The following is a 23,484-nucleotide window of genomic DNA, read 5'->3' as shown; positions in this document are numbered from 1 at the left end:
TTACTTTGCCAACAAAGATCCATCTAATCAAGGCTATGGTTTTTCCAGTAGTCATGTATGGATGTGAGAGTTGGACTATAAAGAAAGCTGAGCACCAAAGAATTGATGCTTTTGAACTGTGGTGTTGGAAAAGACTCTTGAAAGTCCCTTGGACTGCAAGGAGATCCAACCAGTCCATCCTAAAGGAGATCAGTCCTGGGTGTTCATTGGAGGGACTGATGTTGAAGCTGAAACTCCAATACTTAGGCCACCTGATGCGGAGAGCTGACTCATTTGAAAAGACCCTGATGCTGGGAAAGATTGAGGGCAGGAGGAGAAGGGGACAACAGGGCATGAGATGGTTGGATGGCATCGCCGACACAATGGACATGGGCTTGGGTGGACTCCGGGAGTTGGTGATGGACAGGGAGGCCTGGCATGCTGCAGTTCATGGGGTCGCAAAGAGTCGGACACATCTGAGCAACTGAACTGAACTGATAATCATATACTTGATTAAAGTGAGAATATCAGTATCCCTCAGCTATTAGGTTTAAATCATCTCTTAATATAAGAAGGTTTAGTTTGATAGCTTATCTAGAATAATTTCATGAGTGGTGTTAATGATTATTTTGTGCTGGCCTTCAGTAACTGATGTGAGGGACATATGGAAACAAGCAGAGTAATCCTTTGAGAAACAAACACCTAATCATATATCTAGGGAGTTTAAAGAAGGTCTGGACTAAGGTAAAATATGCTGGTCTTTCTACCTTAGAGTAGTTTTAAAGAGGGACCTCCCCCATATTACCCCAGGATAAGCCCAAAGGCAGTAGTTATGTTTCAACTTGGAAGGGCACTCACGTGATTCTCTACGCTCTTGAACCAAGGTGGTCAACAGGGTGGGAGATTATAATCAAAGAAGACTCTCTAATTTTTCATCCTCTACTAAAGGGGCAATAATCAGTACCTATTTCAGAAAGAGAACTCTGTGGTTTCATTCTAAGAGTTCCAGACACCACTGGACAAACCGAAGTCAGAACTATCCCAGAGAACAAATGGGCTTCACCTCCAGAGAGTACCTGATGCAGAAGAAGAGATGTCACCCTGTCACTGGAGTGCAGCACAGCCTGAGGGTAAACCTCGGTATGAGTGGACCCTTCCTTCTGAAACTGTAACCTGAGCGTCTGGGGCTTTGGAGAGACATTCACTCTGGCATTTCTATTTTGGTACGAATATGTCTTTCTAATGCAATGTGGCTGGCTTCATAGAAGAGAAAGCTAAGTGTTCAAGAAGCTGTGTTTTCCAAGAACTTCAGGTGGAAAAGAGCTGATAGAGGGGGGACCCAGTTGACTCAGTTGATGCCACTGTAGTGACTTCTGTCCACTTATCCCTCCAAATGTAATGGCTGACCACACTGCTAAGTCTAGCTCCTGCCTTGTCTTCCTGTCTCCACTTGACTTACGTGAGAGAGCTGCCGACACCTGGCTCTCTAAATGGGCCATGATGAGGGAAGAGGGGGAGGCGAGAGGTCAAACCACTGAGGGCTGGAGGTCCTTGGCCCCAGAGATGAGATGTCACAGAATAGCCACCCAGAGTCTAAATGCCTCCTAAATTTGGGCCACTGTAGGGTGGGTGACATGATTGAAAAGCCCAAAGTACATCCATCTTATGGTGATTTTGTCTCGCACAGCAAACTTGGAGCAAACCCCAGGCCACACAGTTTCCTGGGAGACATGGCATCTGCACGCCCCAAGTCCGCCACAGGAGGAGTGAGGTCATGACCTACTCACCGACGGAAAGCAGATCTCCGAGGAGCCGGAGGATGGCCAGGATGGACTCCCGGTCTGAGGAGCTCTGCAATGAAAGCAGATAGCCACCTTTAAGAAGAAAGGTGAGGGTACAGCCAACTATGGAGAACCGTATGGAGGTTTCTTAAAAAACTAAAAGTAGAACTACCATAAAACCCAGAAATCCCACTCCTGGGCATATATCCAGAAAAGATGAAAACCCTAATTTGAAACAATAAATGCATCCCAATGTTCATTGCAGCACTATTTATAAAAGACAAGACACAGAAGCAACCTAAATGTCCATTGACACATGAATCGCTAAATAAGATGTGGTGCATGCCTGGGTGCTCAGCAGCTTCGGTCGTGTCTGACTCTTTGTGACCCTATGGACTTTAGTCTGCCAGGCTTCTCTGTCCATGGGGTTCTCCAGGCAAGAATACAGGAATGGGTTGCTATGCCCTCCTCCAAGGGATTTTCCCGACCCAGGGGTCAAACCTGCATCTCCCAAGTTGCCTACGTTGCAAACAGATTCTTTACCACTCAGCCACAGGGGAAGACCAAAGAAGATGTGATACATATATACAATGGAATATCACTCAATCATTAAAAATAAAGAAATAATGACATTTGTAGCAACATGGATGGACCTAGAGATTGTCATACTGAGTGAAATATATCAGAGAAAGACAAATACCATATGATATCACTTACATGTAGAATCTTTTAAAATGACACAAATAAACTTATTGACAAAACAGAAACAGAGTCACAGATATAGAAGACAAACTCATGGCTACCAAAGGGGGAAAGTGGGTGGGGGGAAGATAAATTGGGAGTTTGGGATTGACATGTACATGCTGCTGCTGCTGCTGCTGCCAAGTCGCCTCAGTCGTGTCCGACTCTGTGTGACCCCATAGACGGCAGCCCACCAAGCTCCGCCATCCCTGGGATTCTCCAGGCAAGAACACTGGAGTGGGTTGCCATTTCCTTCTCCAATGCATGAAAGTGAAAAGTGAAAGTGAAGTCGCTCAGCCGTGTCCGACTCTTAGCGACCCCATGGACTGCAGCCCACCAGGCTCCTCCGCCCATGGGATTTTCCAGGCAAGAGTACTGGAGTGGGGTGCCATTACCTTCTCCGGACATGTACATACCACTATATATAAAACAGGTAATCAACAAGGACCTACTGTATAGCACAGGGAACTCTACCCAATATTCTCTAATAAACCTAAATGGTAAAATAATTTGAAAAAGAATAGATGCACGTGTATATGTAACTGAATCACTTTGCCGTATACCTGAAACTAACACAACATTATAAATCAACTATGCATGCTAAATAGCTTCAGCCATGTCTGACTCTATGCAACTCTATGGACTGTAACCCACTAGGTTCCTCTGTCCATGGGATTCTCCAGGCAAGAATACTGGAGCGGGTTGCCATTCCCTCCTCTAGGGGATCTTCCCTGCCCAGGGATCAAACCCACATCTCTTAAATCTCCTACATTGGCAGTTGGGTTCTTTACCACTAGCACCACCTGGGAAGCCCATACATCAACTATACTCTAATAGAAAATAAAAATTTTAAAAGGAAAGAAGGCAAAAGAAGGGAGGTGGCATGGTCAAGGGTATGCATGGGAATGGCAGCTTCCTTCTGCCGAGAAGGACTTTCTACAATAATGAACGGCTGAAGGGAGACTCCCCTGGTGGTCTGGTGGTTAAGAATTCACCCTCCAATGCCAGGGACTTGAATTAGATTCCTGGTCTGGAAACTAAGATCCTACATGCCTCAGGGCAACTAAGCCCATGCACAAGTAGAGAGAGGACCACCTGCCACAAGTAAGACCCACAGCCAAATAAATAAATATTTTTAAAAAAAGAAATCATTGCATGGTTGCTCCTTAAATAATAACTGAAAAGGACTCACTGAGTGAAGCATCTCAGGGGCTCTATCTCCATATTTAGCCTTCAGAAACTGGCAACATCAGCAAAATGGGCAAAAGAAAACACAGATAGTTCAGGCAGAAAGGGGAAATGAAAAGGGGCTTTGTGGGCCAAGGTAGCAAAGCCTTCGCTAATTTCAGGAGGCTTAGATTATTGTTCAACCCAGAGCAGAGAGCAGAAACAGAAATCCACTAACATGTTCAGATGGAAAGACTTCGCTGACTCAGAAGGATGAAGTGTTGTTTTCTTAAGAGACACCTAGGGTAACAACAAATCTCATGATATAGCTCTACGGGATATTTGCAATCCTTGACATGCTCCCCTTGTTACACGGGAGAGAACACCGAGACTCAGAGGGAGGGAGGGCTTAATCAGGACCTCTGTGGTGATCCACAATGCCAACGCCGGAGTACAACCCAGGCCAGGCTCCCAACAATCGGGCCAGTGTCATTGCATGGTAATATGTTAATTTTCTAGCTCTCAAGAACTTCTTTACCTATAAGTTGCAAGTTTGCACCCATAAATAGCACCTCTCCAAAGCCCCCACTCTTCGACCCCTGGTAAGCATCATTCTATTACACTCTCTGTTGCTGCAAGTTCAGCTTTTTTAGATTCCATATATCAGTGGTATCACACGGTATTCATCTTTCTCTGACTTATCTCACTGCACCTAATGCCTTCAAGGTCCATCTGTGTTGCTGCAAATGGCAGGATATTCTTTTTCTCGTGGCTGAATAATATTCCACTGTATGTATATACATCTTCTTTATCCATTCATCTGTTGAGGGACACTTAGGTTGCTTCCATATCTTGGCTGTTATGAAAAATGCTACAGTGGACACGGGTGTGCAGATGTCTCTTCCAGATACTGCTTTCAAATCTTTTGAATATAAAGCCAGGAGTCTTATCTTACACCACTCACAAAAATTAACTCGAAATAGGTCAAAGACTTAAATCCAGGACTTGAAATCATGAAACTCCCGAAGAAATCACAGGAGAAAAAAAAAAATCTCTGACATTAGTATTGGCAACGTTTTCTTTGGTAAGACACCAAAAGCACGTGCAATGAGATTAAAATAAACAAGTGAGACTACATTAAACTGAAGAGCTTTTGCACAACCAGGGAAACAGTCAACAAAGAAACGTCAACAGAATGGGAGGAAATACTCACACATGATGGGCTTCCCTGGTGGCTCAGTGGTAAAGAATCCACCTGCCAATGCAGGAGACACTGGATCGATCCCTGGGTTGGGAAGATCCCCTGGAGGAGGGCATAGCAACCCACTCCAGTATTCTTACCTGAGAAATCCCATGGAAAGAGAAGCCTACCGGGCTATAGTCCATGGGGTCGTAAAGAGTCGGACATGACTTAGTGGCTAAATAACAACAATTAAGATATTTTTTAAATTTATTGGAGTATAGTTGCTTTACAATGTTGTGTTAGTTTCTGCTGTACAGCAGTGAATTAGCCATGCTGTTAAGTCGCTTCAGTCGTGTCTGACTCTGTGCGATCCCATAGACGGCTGCCCACCAGGCTCCTCTGTCCCTGGGATTCTCCAGGTAAGAATACTGGAGTGAGTTGCCATTTCCTTCTCCAATGCATGAAAGTGAAAAGTGAAAGTGAAGTCGCTCAGTCGTGTCCAACTCTTAGCGACCCCATGGACTGCAGCCCACCAGGCTCCTCGGTCCATGAGATTTTCCAGGCAAGAGTACTGGAGTGGGGTGCCATTGACTTCTCCATATACATATATCCTCTCTTTTTTGGATTTCCTTCCCATTTAGGTCACCACTGAACACTGATAAGATACTAATGTAAAGGTATTCTTTTACACACCAAACAAGGCAAAAAAAAAAAAAAAAAAAGGTCCATTATGGACAAGATGCCAAAACTTTAACTCATTTTCCAGGTGTGATAAGACACCTGGGGTTCCCTAGGCATTTGAGGTTTATGCACTTACCACGGAAAAGACTTGGATTTGCTCTGGGAGCTTCTCCACAGGGAGTTGAGCCTCAAGAAGGCAGCCTCAGCATCACTTTTCTGATGCCTCCTATCACAGCTGCCCTGGACGCTAACAGAAGGCATCATTCTTTGAGTCCCCTCCAACAAATGTCATGCACAGCTGTGCTCCGTGTCAGTGTTCCCTGTCCTCTCCCACCCTTTGGTCTCCCAAAATCTGGGAACAAGAACCAAGGATCAGGGAAGCCACTGATATATCATCCCAGGGAATTTGCTGGTCTTAGGTTCTGGTACCAATTCCATTGTAGGAGAGGTTCCACCACATCCACAAACAATACTCTGGACACCATCAGGTTGTCCTACAGTTCATCTCCATTCTGACACTATCTACCCAGAGATAACATCAGATCCCAGAGGTTGAGGGGTCAGTCCTACAAGATCGCCCACCCCCACTTCAGACTCCAGTGGCAAGTCCAGGTTGTGACCCTTCCTTCTGGCCAACATATTTGTTATAAATCAGGGGTTCCAGTGAGCTCCTCTAATTCAGGGTGTCAATCACAAATCTAGGTTGTTAATCTGTCCTTCCAGTTCACTGGCTATAAATTAAAGATTCCCATAACCGACCTCCTCCTTGGGTGTGATTAATTTGTTAAATCCTCTCCCCAAACTCAGAGAAACATTTCACTTTCTGGATTGCTAGTTTATTGTAAAACAGTATAACTCAGAAACAGCCAGATGTAAGAGATGCCCAGGGCAAGGTCTGGGGAACTGGCACAGAGCTCACACGCCTTCTCCGGAAGCATCACTCTCCCAGCTCCTCCACCTGTTCACCAACCTGGAAGCTCTCTAAACATCATCTCTCAAGTTTCCTGTTTTCTTTCTTTTTTTAATTTTGGGGGGAGAGGCACACTAACAGTATGTGGGATCTTAGTGTTCTGAACCCATGCCCTTGCCTTGAAATGTGGAGTCTTAACTCCTGGACTGCCAAGGTAGTTCCCCTATCCTTACATAGTCTATAGATTCAACTTCTGGCTCTTCTACCTTCCCTGGAGGTAAAGGGGATTTGGGGTGTCCTGGGGAGCCAGGAAGTCAGACTGAAAGTCCCAACCCTCCAACCACATGGTCAGTTCTCCTGACAGTCAGCTTTCCATTCATAGATGTGGTCCAAAAGTCAACCCATTAACTTAACAAAAGACAAGTTTATTGCTCTCATCACTGAGGATATTCCAAGGGTTTGGGGAGCTCTGTGCCAGAAACAGGAGGAAGACCAAATATCTATTTCTTACTATAAATCACAAAATATCCAGCCCTTTGAAAATGGACCCAAAGATGGCTGATGGTAAAAAAAAAAAAAAAAAAAAAAAATGTCCCTTCTCTGCAATGAATGATGTGTCTGGATCCACCCGCAGAAACCCCCATAACTGCTCTTCTTTCTGAAAAGAGGGAGGGGGATAAGCCATAAAAGCAAGGCTGGGCAATATTGCGTAACTTGGTATAAATGCAGGATTCATCAGTTAACTGTGAATAATGAGCAAAAAGGAAAATAAGAGAGGAAACAGGGGTGATGAGAAAGGAGCAAAGAGAAAAGGGAGAGAGGAAAACTAATAAAGTGGAAACTGATTGAAGAGGGATAAAAAGATCCATGTTTAATTTCCTTTCATTCAATTATTCATGCATTCGTCCCACAAATGCTCCCTGGAAATCATGCATGTTCCAGCCACTGGGCTGGGATACAAACAGATGGGAACACATTCAGCCTTCACAGGGCTCCAGGCCTGGCTGAGACGAACAGCTGGCAAACAGTTAGGACCGAGGATGGTTAAGGACTGTGACAAAGGTAAACGTGGATGCTAGAAGAATTCAGGAACGGGGTGTGTAACCCAGCCAGGTCTATGAGCGATACATCTGGGAAATCGGGCAGAAGTGGGGCAGGAGTGATGCTGAAAGCCCAGCTTCTCTGCACATGGGTGCTGAATCACATCTCAGAGACAAGTTTTGAGTGAAGTAGAAAAGGATAGATTTACTGCTTTGCCAGGCAAAGGGGGACACAGCGAGCTAATGCCCTCAAAACCATGTGTTCCCAACTTTGGGAAGATAGTGAGGACTTTTATAACCGTTGTTCAAGGAGGCTGTGATCAGCTCATGGGCATTCTTCTGATGGGCTGACAGTGAGGTAAGCAGGAGTCAGCATCAGCAGCCTTCGGGTCCAACCAGTCTGGGGTCTACATGCTTGTGGGCCACCTGTCATCACCAATCATTAACTTCTCCGACCTGGAGGGGGTTTCAGTATCTGCATGCGTGCTAAGTCACTCAGTTGTTTGACTCTCTGTGACCCTATGGCCTGTAGCCCACTGTCCATAGGCTCCTCCGTCCATGGATTCTCCAGGCAAGAATACTGGAGTGGGTTGTCATCTCCTCCTCCAGGGGATCTTGCTGACTCAGGGATAGAACCCGCATCTCTTACATCTCTTGCAATGGCAGGCAGGTTCTTTATCACGAGTGCCACTTGGGAAGCTCTTCGGTATCTGCAAACAGCTCAAAGATACTGTTGTGTGTATCCCTTGATGGGGTAACAGGGCCTTGCCCCACGGTGACTCTTGACTGCTTGTTTCTCCCTGGTCTCGCATCCCCTCCCTTCCCTCATTAACAACTGCTTGAATCTGTCCCTTGGAACTCAGGGAAGGTCATGGAGGATAAATGAAAGCTGTTTCCTGTAATCAAAGAAATGGGAGACACAGTAAGGCCTTGTGCCTGGGAGCCCCACAGGGCCCTGCGCCGTATCAAGGGGAAGGTTCCACCTGTGTCACAGCCCTACTTACTCAGAGGGAAGCATGACCGAGTGTGGCAACCTTGGGGGATGAAGCTGCTTCCAGGATGAAGCAGATGGTGAAAGGAATTGTGAGTCTGTGGACAAGAACTAGGTCTCACTCATTTCTGCATTCCTGTGTCCTGAGGTATAATAGATAATCGGTATATTTTATTGGATCCATTTATCCAGCTAAGAGATTGCCCGCTTTTAGTTCAATGCCCACTAATGCTCCCTGAGAACAAGCACTCTCTCCTAGGCTTCTGCTATACCTTCCAGCAGGGAGATAGATCTGGGCGTACAGAATCTACTAAATCACCGCCCTTAAATTGGTTTGACCTGTGGCCAACACAGTTGGCTGCACACACTCCAGTCGTTCTTCTATAATTGCTTCCCAGAAAATCCCATTTGTTTCAAGCCTGGGGCAGCAGCCTGCTGATGAAAGATACATACTCTACTTGTCCCCTCCCTGGGGAATGGGCCACAGTTCACCTCCTGTCTTTCTCCTTTTCCTATGGTTGGTTGCGATGTGAGTATGATCCCAGATAGGGGCTTCCCCTGGTGGCTCAGCGGCAAAGAACCTGCCTGCAACTGCATGAGAATTTCTGCAATACAAGGGACTTGGGTTCGATCCCTGGGTGGGGAGGATCCCATGCAGCAGGAAACAGCAACCCACTCCAGTATTCTTGCCTGGGAAATCCCTTGGACAGAGGAGTCTCGTGGGCTATAGTCCATGGGGTCAAAAAGAGTCAGACATGATTTAGGGACTAAACCACCACACCACCATGAGCGCAGATCTGGGTGAGGAAACTCAAATCGAAGTTGACTGAGAGATTCCAGAAAAGATTTTCCTCCAAGATTTAAAAAGAGAAACCATGAAAAGCAAAAACAAAGCAACAAGACAAACACTCTATTTCCTATTTGGGGCACCGTTGTCTGAGGACACAACCCTGGGTCACTGGTGACATTGTTAAGCTGTGAACCAACTCTATAAAACCACCGACCTGTAGACTTTCACTGTTGTTCGGTTGCTCGGCCGTGTCCGATCTGCAAGCCCAGGACTGCAGCACACCAGGTCTCCCTGTCCTTCGTAGACTTTCAGGCACATGAAATTGTAAGCATCCTCACTCATAAAAGCTATTTTCAATCAGGTAGTTTGTCACGAAGAGGGAGAAAAGAACATTTTTACACCTCTGCTTGTCCTCTTCCAAATCATGAGTTAATAAACAGGAAAGAAATTGATTTCACAGACCACGGCCAGCCCGGGAGAATCCTGCCATTCCACCGGTACTAAGAGACAGTGCGGTCGTACAGATGCTTAGTTCGTAATGTTCTCGCTCAGCTCTGAGCTAGAATGAATCAGCACAATATTGTTTTTCTTTAAGTAAAAATTATGGCTATCAGCGGAGGGAAAAAACATGCCACAAAATCTCCACTGGCATTAATATAAGCACTGCTATATTTACCAATAAATATTTTACACTATTTAGAAGAATAACACAAAACCATTATCTCACCCACAGTAATAATAAATGAGCAATTAAAGAAGGCAGGATGCGACGTGCCTCCATTTTCCTTTAATGATCCTTTTAAATGAATCATTGAGTAATTCCCTGTTGTTTAAGACTTTCCTATTTAAAAAAAAAAAAAACGGATTTGCCAAGCTTTCTTGTAGAGGCAGGCAGCTGAAAGAACAAACAGTGTCTTTCTCAGTCTGTGGGGTTTTGAACTACAATTTTCTCAAATACTGTTCTGAATTTGTTGCTCACTTGCTTTGAAATCTTTATCTGCCTGTTGCCTTCCTCCTCCTGACTGTCCATGAAGATATAAGACCCTTCACATCACTCAGCTTCAGGAGTTCCTCTCCATCCGCTCCCCCAACCCCAGTACCATGTATATTGGCCTCAAAGGACCAGTCACTGTGCTCCAAGCCCATCATAGGCTCCTATGCCTTCAAAGTTTTGCTCACGTTGCTTCTACTGATGGAGTATTATTTCTCCTTGTGAAGAGCATGAAACCTACTTGTATTTAGCCCATGAAACCTACTTGTACTTAACCCATGAGACCTACTTGTATTTAGCCCATGAAACCTACGTGTATTTCAATTCCAAGCTCAAATTCCCTTTCTACAGTTTTTCCGCATTACCTACCTTCCTGGCACTCATTACCCAAAACTGCCACATGTCTGCATACGTTGGGCACCATACAACTGCCAGGCATGCCATTCGCAAGGACTACCACATAATCAATGCCCTCTAAAGTGGGATGGTGCAGTGGCCCAGCCCGTCCAAGAACAGAATTGTTTGCTCTAAATATTTGATTTCTCACAATCCACCTTGCCCCTCCTTTTATTAGAATTCTAACTAAATCCTGGTCATTTTCTTGCCTCTGTGTTTTGGTTGTCTATTGCAGGGGTAACAAACCACCCTGACGCCTATTGGATTAAAGCAATAGCCTTTACATTTTCTCTCTTGATTTTGTGGACAGGGAATTTGGGCAGGGCTTAACTGGGAGAGTCTTCTACTTCCCAGGGTGTTAACTACCGTCATTGGGTGGCATTCAGCTGGCAGATGAATGGCTGGTCTGGAGGGTCTATGATGGCTTCATTTGTGTGTCTGATACCTTGGCACAGATGGCTTCTGTTTGGCAGGCTGAAGGACTGGGCTCATCGTGGACTGTGAACCAGAATGCCTTCATGTGGCCTTTCCAACATGTTAGTCTTAAGCAACTTGGACTTCTTACACGGCGGATCAAGCATCCCAAGAGAACTGAGTAGACGTTGCAAGGCCTCTTTGGCTTAGCCTCAGTTTAACCATCACCTCTGCTGCATCCTATTGGCTGGTCAGGTTACTGATGATAGCCCAGATTTGAGTGGATGGAATTAATCTCTATCTCTCAACTGGAGGAGTAGAAAAAATTTGCAGCATTTTTAATCTCCTACCCTCTCCTTAGACTTTGAGCTCCTCCAGAACAAGTATTTTATCTCATTCCCCATTGGGGTCCCCAGGTTCTAGTGTGGCATCTTACATAAAGTAGGTATTCAGTAAACATTCTGAATGTTATAAAATGGGAAGAGATAGGGTGGAAAGGAATAGAATGGAATGGCTTGGGAAGGGATGGGATGGATGGGATAAAATGGAATGGAATGGGATATAATGGAATGGAAAGAAATGGAAACTTAATATGAAATCTGCCAGAGCCTTGCTATCCTATTCTCTTTGGTGACAGGATTTACCTCAAAGCATATTCCAGTGAGAACATCCTTACACAAATTTATGACAAGCTATACAGATCAACTTTTCTATGAATCCAGCAACCGAACAAACAATTATAGGCTGCCTACTATCAGTTCAGTTCAGTCGCTCAGTCGTGTCCGACTCTTTGCAACCCCATGAATCACAGCACGCCAGGCCTCCCTGTCCATCACCAACTCCCAGAGTTCACTCAGACTCACGTCCATCAAGTCAGTGATAACATCCAGGATGCCTATTATGGTGCTAGTGGTTAAGAACCCACCTGCCAATGCAAGACTCATACACACACCCTAGGATCCCCCGGAGGAGGGCATGGCAACCCACTCTAGTATTCTTGCCTGGAGAAGCCCATGGACAGAGAAGCCTGGCGGGCTACAGTCCATGGGATCACCAAGAGTTGGACACGACTGACATGATATAGCATCATGTGCCAAGAACTGTGTTAATAAATACAGAACATCAATATCACCCCAGACAATGTGGAGGGAAAAGAAATATCCTGTGCCTCTTTCTGAAATTTTCTCAAGTCTACACCCAACTTTACTGAACAGAGGGGAAAAAAGGCCATCCCAATCCCATTTTCTGTAACACCCCTGATATCACAGAAATAGAGTGCTTGCACTCTGCTACTCTGTTCCCACAGATGGAAAGAATAAGCCCATGAAATCTTAATTCTTGATCTCTAAAGAATAAGACAGAACCTCTTCCAAATTCATGAGCCAAGAGCATAGGACACAGCTCATAGCCCAAGAAAACCATATTGCCAAAAATAAATTTGTTCTTCGGTCACACAGTTTGAACACTCACTAGAAATGGTCCATTGGCTAAAGAAAATATATTATTAAATTTGGAGCTGGTAATGAGTGATAAAAGAGGGTACTGATCACAAACTTCAATGACTGAAAATGATTATTATACCAGAAACAGTGACCAATAGCTCTCTGTCTTCACACAAGAAGAAACAGAAAGAAGTTGCATAGTTAGAAGTTTAGTTGGGGCAGAAGGAAAAACTTCCTTTCAGGGCTGAGACAAGTTCAAAAGAGGGAGAGTTGTTTTAAATGAGTATGGACTGAAATATCTACGAAAGTGTGAAAGAGTTAGTTGCTCGATCATGTCCGACTCTTTGTGACCCCATGGACTGTAGCCCCAGGGACTGAACACGGGTCTCTGGCATTGCAGGTAGATTCTTTACTGTCTGAGCCACCAGATGGTTATGAAATAGTTTTTATTTATTTATGTATTTAAATTGGAGGATAATTACAAATTGTGATGGTTTTTGCCATAAATCAACATGAATTGACCATAGGCATACACGTGTTCCCTCCATCCTGAGCCCCCCACCCACACCCCTCCCTCCCCACCCCATCCCTCCAGGCTGTCACACAGCACTGGCTTTGGGTGCCCTGCTTCATACATCAAACTCCCACTGGTTATTTATTTTACATATAATAATGTATATATGTAGCTTCAGTGCTATTCTTTCAAATCATCCCACCCTCTCCTTAGTTCTAATGAGGTGGATGAACCTAGAACCTATTATATGGAGTGAATTAAATCACAAAGAGAAAGACAAATATCATATACTAACACATATGTATGGAATCTAGAAAGATGGAACCAATGATCCTACATGCAGGGCAACAAAGGAGACACAGATGTAAAGAAATGAGAGTTTTCTCAATATGATAGATGTTGGGCTGGAAATAGCAAAAAAAAAACAAGAAGCTTGCCATAATTACAGAAGCTGGGTGATGTGGTTTTATAATATTAAAAAATAAACATCATTACAAAATAGAATAAAGTGAAATGGTATGTAATGTTTTCTGTTAGGAGGACTCTTTAGAATGAACAAGTCATACAGAGTGCAATAAGTCCAAAAGAGAAAAACAAATATACTATATTAAATTCATATATGTGGAATCCAGAAAAACTGTGTATATGATCTTATTTGCAAAGTAGAATCATAGACACAGGTGTAGAGAACAAATGTATGGATACCAAGGGAGAAAGGAGGGGATGGAAAGAATGGGGAGATTGGGACTGACACATATACACTATTGACATTATGTATAGATAACTATATAGATAGTTATCTAATAGATATCTAATAGATATCTAATAGATAACTAATGGGAATCTATTGTGTAGCACAGGAAACTGTTTAACGTATTGTGGTGACCTGAATGGGAAGGAAGTCCAAAAGGGAGGGACTTATGTAAATATAAGTATATATATACGTATATATATACATACATGTATACATATAGCTGATTCACTTTGCTGTACAGTAGGAACTAACACCGGAGAAGGCAGTGGCACCCCACTCCAGTACTCTTGCCTGGAGAATCCCATGGACAGAGGAGGCTGGTAGGCTACAGTCCATGGGGTCGCTAAGAGTCAGACACGACTGAGCGACTTCACTTTCACTTTTCACTTTCACGCAATGGAGAAGGAAATGGCAACCCACTCCAGTGTTCTTGCCTGGAGAATCCCAGGGACAGAGGAGCCTGTTGGGCTGCCGTCTATGGGGTCGCACAGAGTCAGACACGACTGACGCGACTTAGCAGCAGCAGCAGGAACTAACACACCATTGTAAAGCAACAGTACTCCATTTAAAATTAGTTTTTTTTTTTAATTTAAAAATACTTCACTACCAATAAAAGAATGAACAATCCCACTAGTATCTTTCCTCATAATTCTTGGGCTCCAGAATTTGACAAATGCCCTAGTCATATATTGGGTCTTACATAATTAATTGTTAAGAATACAGTGAAGAGGAACTAAAGGGCCTCTTGATGAAAATGAAAGAGGAGAGTGAAAAAGCTGGCTTGAAACTCAACATTCAAAAAATGAAGATTATGGCATCTAGTCCCATCATTTCATGGCAAATAGAAGGGGAAACAATGGAAACAGTGACAGACTTTATTTTCTCAGGCTTCAAAATTACTGCAGATGGTAACTGCAGCCATGAAATTAAAAGATGCTTGCTCCTTGGAAGAAAAGCTATGACCAACCTAGACAGCATATTAAAAAGAAGAGACATTACTTTCCCAACAAAGCTATGGCTTTTCCAGTAGTCATGTATGAATGTAAGAGTTGGACCAAAAAGAAGGCTAAGCACCAAAGAATTGAAGCTTTTGAACAGCGGTGCTGGAGAAGACTCTTGAGAGTCTTTTGGACTGCAAGGAGATCTAACCAGTCAATCCTAAAGGAAATCAGTCCTGAATATTCATTGGAAGGACTGATGCTGAAGCTGAAGCCCCAATACTTTGGCCACCCGATTTGAAGAACTGACTCATTGGAAAAGACCGTGATGCTGGGAAAGATTGAAGGCAGGAGGAGAAGGGGATGACAGAGAATGAGATGGTTAGATGAGATCACCAGCTCAATGGACATAATTTTGAGCAAGCTCCAGGAAATGATAGACAGGGAAGTCTGGCATGCTGCAATCCATGGGGTTGCAAAGAGTCGGACATGACTAAGCAACTGACCAACAACAAAGAATACCAATGCTCTCCCTTCTAAGTAAAGGGGCATACACGGTTCAGCCTCTGGTAAAGTTAGAAGGTGGTCTATTTTTTATTTGGCAAATATTGTCAGGTACTTACTTTGTACCAGGTACTGTGTTAGGTGCCAGGAATAACACTGATAGCATAAATATACACAGTCCCTGCCCTCATCAAACTTTCAAGCCAGTTAGAAAGGCAGATAGCTAAATATCACCCAAAGAAATGTAGAACTGCAACTGAGGATAAGTACCCAAGTGTATTTTGTCATGTGACCATAAAATAAGGTTATTTGATGTGAATCAGTAAAGGATTTCCTTAAGAAATAACACACTTATTTGCAAAGTGGAAATAGAAACACAGATGTATGGATACTAAAGGGAGAATGAGGGTGGTGGGATGAATTGGGAGATTGGGATTGACATATATACACTATTGATACTATGTATAAAATAGATAACTAAAGAGGGCTTCCCAGGTGGTGCTAGTGGTAAGGAACCACTTTACCTGCTGTTGCAGGTAGACATAAGAGATATGGGTTCGATCCTTCTGTCGGGAAGATCCCCTGGAGGAGGGCACAGCAACCCATTCCAATATTCTTGCCTGGAGAATCCCATGGACAGAGGAGCTTGGCAGGCTGTAGTCCATAGGGTTGCAAAAAGTTGGACACAACTGAAGGGACTTAGCATGCACATGCAATGAGAACCCACTGTATAGAACAGGGAATCCTGCTCATTGCTCTGTGGTGACCTAAATGGGAAGCAAATCAAAACAGAGGGAATATATGGATAGGCATAGCTGAGTCACTTTGCTGTATAGCAGAAACCAGCTCAACATTGTAAAGCAACTATGCTCCAATAAAAAAAAATAAATAAAATTTTCCTTTTCTTTTTAAAAAAACAAGTAGCACTTCAGCTGAGAGTAAAAGAATAAGCTAGCATTAACTAGGAGAAAACTGGAGGACAGAATGCTTAGGATGAAATCAGGCAAATGAGAGTAGTGTACAGTTATATAGCTGGTAGAAACATGCAAAGATAAGGGAGATAAAGAAGGCCAGTGAAGTTAGGGTAGAGAAAGGGACAGGGGTGTTTGAAGAATGTACCTCTAATTCAAATAGACCTTGGTCACCAAAACCTTTGTACAACTTACTCTCTTTCCTACATTATTGGACTAATCACTGAACCCAGCTCAAGGATACAATTGGGTTAGAAATAACATAATGGATGCAAAACACTTAGCTCTCTGCCTAAGTCACAATAGATGTTCGATTGGCTGTTGGGGAATAAACATTGCCATGAGCATGCCTAACAAAAGGTGAGTCGTCTAAAAACAGATCTGAAGATCTTTAGAAATGCATCTTCCTGGATCAATTTTACACCCAGATCACGATGTTTTCAATTTAGCAGGATACTCTTAAGGAGGAGAGAAAAATAACCAAAACAAGTGAAAATGGTGAGGTTGTGTCCTCTGAAAAGAGACGGTTTATAATCCTATGCTTTGCCTATGTCCAGCACATTTATTGCCGCTTGGTAAACAGTAAAGACTCTGAGTCATAATCATTACAACAGCAATCAACAGCATCACACCCTTGAGATGTTCTCTGATTTCTTTTAAATGACAATCACTGGAAAGCAGACTTGTTTCCATTTCTAGGAAGGCTGTGAAGTCGCTCCAGAGCAGTTGACAAACAAGAGCACAAAACTTGCAAGTTGAATTAAGGATTGCTGAAAAGAAGTGCCAAATTGTTTTCAGCTTTTCTGAATGGATTCTAAACAGAGCTAATAAATAACAGGTCCAGGTGCCTGTTACCCAGTGTTCAGTATCAAAGTGGAGGATGCGAGTGCTGCCTTCCTGTTCAATCAGCAGCTGCCACCCACTACCTTGATCCTCTCTGAATCCATCAACCTCCCAAGCACACAGGGAAGACTAAAAGCACTGGGGCAGGGAGGCTCCATTCTGCCACTGAAAGGCCACAGAACCAAGCAGTTTCCAAAACCACAAAGAAGAAGCCCTTTTCTGGGTTGTTCCACCCAGCTAGTTCTTAGCCAGCTGGTCTAAAGCACAGTCATGAAGCAACAAAAGTTTGACTCTGGTGTCCTCATGTCCCCCATTTCAGTGACCCCATCATTTTGTGGTCTTGCTCCACCACTTGGCTACTCTCTAACCTAGTCTTAGACCTTCCCCAACCCACTCTGCTTTTCAGAGGTATTCTGTACTTTGAGAGTTAAGAAGTAGGCATCAGGTTATGAACTGACATCCCACATAGCCCATAATGGGGCTTCCCAGGTGGCGCAAGGGGAAAGAATCCACCTGCCAGTGCAGGAGATGCAGGATACTCAGGTTCGACCCCTGGGTCAGGAAGATCCCCTGAAGTAGGATATGGAACCTACTCCAGTACTTTTGCCTGGAAAATTCCATGGACAGAGGAGCCTGGCAATTACAGTCCATGGGGTTGCAAAGAGTCAGACACAAAGGTGCACACACGCACATAGCCCACAGTACTACAAATGTTACCACAGAGTGCCCACTTTGCTTCAGATATCACTTACTCCTTAATCCTGAAAACCGTCTTGCAACTTGCATGCCGGATCTTAGTTCCCTGACCACAGACCAAACCCATGGCCCCTGCAGTTCTGCAGTGCTTGCTACCTCTGAGTCCTAACCACTGGACCACCAGGGAATTGCCTGAAATCATCTTGCAATTTTGATATTTTTATTCCTACTGTACTAGTGAGGAGACTGCAGCCAAAGGAATAATTTCCTTGATAGCAAGAGTAACCTTTCTTCCTATTTTCTGAGTTGAGTTTTGAAAGCTACTAAATTTGAAAAAAAAAATCACTTTCAAAGTAACTAATGTTTCTTTAGTGGAAACTCTCTGATTCTAGAGAACAAACTGATAATTTTAAAACATGCCTGTAAATGCTTTATCATACCTACGACCAAGAGGTGGGCTTCCCTCATAGCTCAGTTGGTAAAGAATCTGCCCGCAGTGCAGGAGACCCAGGTTCATTTCCTAGGTCAGGAAGATCCCCTGGAGAAGGAAATGGCAACCCACTCCAGCATCCTTGCCTGGAGAATCCCGTGGACAGAGGAGCCTGGTGGGTTACAGTCAATGGGGGTCGCAAGAGTTGGACATGACTTAGTAACTAAAGAGAGAGAAAGACTAAGGTAGAATCTAAGGCCCATATTCTTGAATCTTGGTCAAGTGACCCCCTTATTACCAATAAGGTAGCAGTTCTTATTGGTACCAATAAGGACTGTAGCAGAAGTGACACTGCTTAACTTCCAAGGCTAAGCCATAAAAAGTGATGAAACTCTGCTTAGGTCACTGGGATCTTGGCATCTGGAGCCCTGACCCGCCATGTGCAAGTACTGAATCCCCTAAAGCAGCCATGATGTAAGGATGCCTACACCACATTCACCTCCCATTGTTGTTGTTGTTATTTAATCACCAAATTGTGTCTGACCCTTTGCAATCCCATGGACTATAGCCCATCAGTTTCCTCTGTCCATGGGATTTCCCAGGCAAGAATAAAGGAGTTGGTTGTCATTTTCTTCCCCAGGGGAATCTTCCCAATCCAGGGATCAAAACCCTGTGTCTCTTGCATTGGCAGATGGATTCTTTACAACTGAGCCACCAGGGAAGCTGTGATAGACAGCCCCAATTTGAACAGCTCCATAGGGATCACTCAGCATCAGCTGTGACCCATAGCAGCAAGAAATCTTGGCTATCCAGATCAGCTGAACCTTCCGATAACTGCATCCCCAGACGGCTTCCAATACAACACACAACAGACACCAACCAAGAACTACCCTGCCGAGTCCCTTCCAAACTGTGAGAAAAATGAAATGTTTGCTTTAAGCCACTGATATTGGGATCATTCGTTATGCAGTAATAGTAACTGAAATATAAACCCATCTCAAAAGTAGATCTATTAAAAAATGGGTTGAAAGTTTGATTTCTAAAAACCAGAATTTGGAACGCATGACAGTAAAAGAAAATGAGAAGGACCTAGACCTTTTAAACTCTGAAATATCACAAAGATTTTAGGAGCTTCTTTCATTGGTTTCTGTGAGAGACCACATGACAGCACAGAAAATGTCAGATGAGGAGACAGTGGACCTACTTCTCACCCAACTCTTCCTTTACAACTTTAGAGACACCATTTACCTTCTCTAGCCTTTACTTGCTTTCCTCATTCTTCAACTAAGAGAACAAGAAGAGATGGCTTCTCAGGTCCCTCCCAACATTATGACCCTGTGGCATTCGATGATGTCAGACTGGGCCAAAGACAAGATCTTCAGGCTAACAAACAGGTTAACTTTCTAGTTTGGGCTCTGTGGGACAAGAGTGGCTGCTTAAACATGGATCAGACTGAAAATAAGAGATGAGAGAGCGAGAGATGGCATCTGTTCATTTTCTGGAAACACGCTCCAGGGTCTCAGAGGACAGATATGCCCTTGGAGACCTCAAGCAGTGCATGATGCTCTCTCAAAGACATCCCTCAAGATCCAGAGTAATCCAGAAAGAGGCCAGTGTTAACTTCAGGTTCAGGATCCCTGCTCTTGCCACTCTGTGTGTGCCCTCCCTCCCACGACCTCTCCTCACCTTTGTGAACTTAAGACAGCACTCTGCCATTTTAAAAAAACAGCTCTTATATTTGGCATTTTTCCCAGGGAGAGATTCTTTCCCTTTCAGTTCACAGATGCCGACATCTGGGTGATGATGAATCCCAACACTTATCTCCCATTTTCACACTTTTCTTCTAATGCCTCTCTGGCCACCCTGCCCATTCTCTCTCAAAACCTTCCACTCTGCCAACTATCTTCTCTAAAGGATTTGCCAATGAATTAGCTTACACTAAGGTCTGGTTTCTCAAACTCGATACTATTGATACTTGGGGCCAGATAATTATTTGTTGAGGTTCTGAAGATGGAGTGCCGACTTATGCTGTAGGATTTTTTGTTTGTTTGTTTAGATTTATGTATTTATCTATGGCTGCTCTGGGTCTTTGTTGCTGTACGTGGGCTTTCTCTAGTTGCAGCAGGTGGGGACTCCTCTCTAGCTGCGGTGTGCAGGCTTCTTAATGCGGTGGTTTCTCTTGCTGCACAGCACGGGCTCTAGGGTGCACAGGTTCAATAGCTATGGTGCATGGGTTTAGCCATCTCTTGGCATGTGGGATCTTCCTGGACCAGGAATCAAACCCATGTGCCCTGCATTGGCAGGTAGATTCTTTAACACTGAGCCACCAGGGAAGCCCTCTTTTTTTTTTTTTTTTTCAGTTTTAAGTGGGGTTCATAACAACAAGAGATAAAGGGTTTTTAACAAACACAGTAACAAATGGACATCTGATTGGTAGGAAACATTATCCTGTACACAGCATAATTGTTTGTGTATCCTCAAAATACATAGCATTTACAGAGAGAACCAGTGTTGTACAGCACAAGAGTATCTGAAGAGGCTAAATCCGAGTCAGGCTGTTTAACAGACAAATTTTTAATATATATACTCTAAATGAAAACAGATTGAACTTTTGAGCTGGTAGGGTAGAAGGCAACTCTGCCAACATGGCAGTTACAGCCCCCACTTTAGTCACATTTCCACCGTCCCATTTGCATGCATGACACATTAACAGTATCCAAAGGCAAATGAGCGTTCTCTGGTGGCTGAGTGGTAAAGAATCTGCCTGCCAATGCAGGAGACACAGGTTCAGTCCCTGGTCTGGGAAAATTCCACATGCCGAGAAGTGAGAAGGTAACAGGTAGGAAGGCCAGAGGTCCCCAAGTGGCAGGAGGAAATAAACTGCAAGTGGCAAACATTTTTTTTTTCCTTCCCTTCACTGTAGATGAAACTGGTTCTGCCTGTAACAACTGCCTATAATGACTAACCTTTTTTTTTTCCTTTTCTCAAACGTTGGGCTAATAATGGATCAACAAACCAGTATTTGTGTCGATTGTTTACGGCCAGGGATGACACACCTCATCCCATCCTATCTCAGAAATGCATATTGTGGGAGAGGGGCCTGGTGAAACTCCCTCAGCCTTGAGGTGTCTCTCTTATCTGATTAGCAGCTCACTAACAGACATAAAATGCCTTGCTAAAAACTAGCAAAGGGGCCTTCTTTCTGTCCCCTTCTGATGTCTATGTCAAAAGCTTTCCCTATCTCTATTATACTTTAATAAAACTTTGCTGCACAAAAAGCTCCAAGTAGTCAAGCCTCGTCTCTGACCCCAGATGGAAATCCTCTCCTCCGGAGGTCACGAATCCCGGAGTAACACACGGCTTGCAGAAGCAACTGAGACCCTGTGCCACAACTACTGAGCCCCCGTGCCCTAGAGCCCGTGCTCCTCAACAAGGGAAGTCACAGCAGAGAGAAGCCCTCACCCTGCAATGAAGAGTAGCCCCCGCTCGCTGCAGCCAGAGAAGCATAAATGACACACTTTCTGGCAACCACAGCCATTGTTATGAACACGTTGCTCAAATTTTCTAGAACTAAACAGTCACCTGTACTCTCCTTTTATTTTTTAAAGTTGAAACATTCGGTGGTGCAGGTAAACTCCATTTAAGTTTATAACCTGTGCCACAGCAAGGAATGGTGATGTTACTTACTCAACTTTAATAACTGAAAGTTGACTAATTGAGAAAAGAAAAAAAAATTTTTAATTTAAATATTCAATTTTAATAATAATAAAAATATTAATACTTTAATCATTATGGACAAAAGTTGTTCAAGAGGAGCTACAGAGGATGTGGGATGGTACAGGGCCCAATTGTAAACTTTCTTTAAAGTGCATCATCAGGTGTTCAGCAGCATCCCTGGTTTGTACCCATTGGATGCCAATGCATACCCCACCCAACTCCCCCTCACCCTAGTTGTGAAAACTGAGCAACACTGCCAAATTCAAAACTGGCACTGGTCAAGAACCACTCTACTAATGAATTAGTGACTAATTCCTGTGTAACACAATATCCCTGCCAGTATATCTAACGAGAATAACAAAAACCAAAGAAATAAAGCTTTTCTTGTTTCAAGGATCAGTGAAAAGCCAAGTCACAGAGATACATAGGGTCCTGGATCCTTTTGGTCACCCCACAAATTACTTCTCCCAGACAATTGTCTGCTTTCTTCTTGCATTCACTGCCAGCACTAGAGTTCTGGATCAGAGGTAAGATCAATCAGATTCATAAACACACACGTACACACACTTGATTAAATTGCAAACTAGTTGAATTTAGCAGATTTCATTCTATAGTGGATGCCACCCGCTACTCACCTGCTGGAAACTAAGACAATCAACCAAGAATTAAAATAAAGGCATGGCTTTGCTCTTGCATGGGACATTACATCTATTTTTGAATGATTAATAATTATCCTCGGTGTAAAATGGTTGATTCTGTTATACTGAAAGAGAACACCCAGTGCATTCTACTAGGTAAAGAGTAAGATTTCTTCTTTGTTTTATTTCCAATATTTTTCCTGATTTGCCCGTGATTGGCTCAAAGCAGCAAATTAACATAATCGGAAGACATGTATTGGGTTGTAAACATGCCAGGGAGGCCGTTGTAAACAAGCCAATAAGGTCTCAGCTCTCATAACTCCCTCAGTCTATGAAAAGTTTGCTTAACTAAAGTTTGGTAAGAGTAAAATTAGTAGACTTAATAGTTATATGTCCCAACTCCTTTCATTCTGCTGTGTAAGTATAAATTGCTTCCTCATCTCTAGTAGATGAACTCTTTGGCTTAAAGAAATAAGAAAAAGACATATGGATGAGTTGCTAAGTCGCTTCACTCGTGTCTGACTGTGTGTGACCCCACAGACGGCAGCCCACCAGGCTCCCCCGTCCCTGGGATTCTCCAGGCAAGAACACTGGAGTGGGTTGCCATTTCCTTCTCCAATGCATGAAAGTGAAAAGTGAAAATGAAGTCGCTCAGTTGTGTCCGACCCTCAGCGACCCCATGGACTGCAGCCTTCCAGGCTCCTTCATTCATGGGATTTTCCAGGCAAGAGTACTGGAGTGGGGTGCCATTGCCCTCTCCGATGGATGAGTTAGCATATACTATATAAAAACGCCCTGCCTCCTAAAAATAAGGCCCAAATCTGTAAGTTCAGCTTGTAAGGATGGGTTGGGGACCATCACGTGGAGAGGGGCAACTGTAACTCTAAGATTAATTTTCCTGCTCATGGGTATTCACCTCCCTCCCAAGCTGCTAGGATAGCATATTCCAGAATCAGGACATGAGCTGTGCACA

General features: G+C 43.7%; 1 protein-coding gene across 1 annotated transcript in view; it reads right to left on the bottom strand.

The window, feature by feature from the left end:
- LOC129634366 (cytosolic carboxypeptidase 4-like) overlaps positions 1-23,484 on the bottom strand; it is an 88,533-nt gene that overhangs the window by 14,181 nt on the left and 50,868 nt on the right. Inside the window, exon 2 of the mRNA XM_055556537.1 lies at positions 1,767-1,830. Within this exon, the coding sequence (XP_055412512.1) occupies positions 1,767-1,830 (64 nt within the window). The remainder of the gene's footprint in view (positions 1-1,766; positions 1,831-23,484) is intronic.

The sequence above is a fragment of the Bubalus kerabau genome, chromosome 19 (genome assembly GCF_029407905.1).
Source record: "Bubalus kerabau isolate K-KA32 ecotype Philippines breed swamp buffalo chromosome 19, PCC_UOA_SB_1v2, whole genome shotgun sequence".
In the NCBI taxonomy this organism is placed as follows: Eukaryota; Metazoa; Chordata; class Mammalia; order Artiodactyla; family Bovidae; genus Bubalus; species Bubalus kerabau.
Note: the sequence above shows the minus strand (reverse complement) of the source record. Positions and strands in the feature narration are given on the sequence as shown.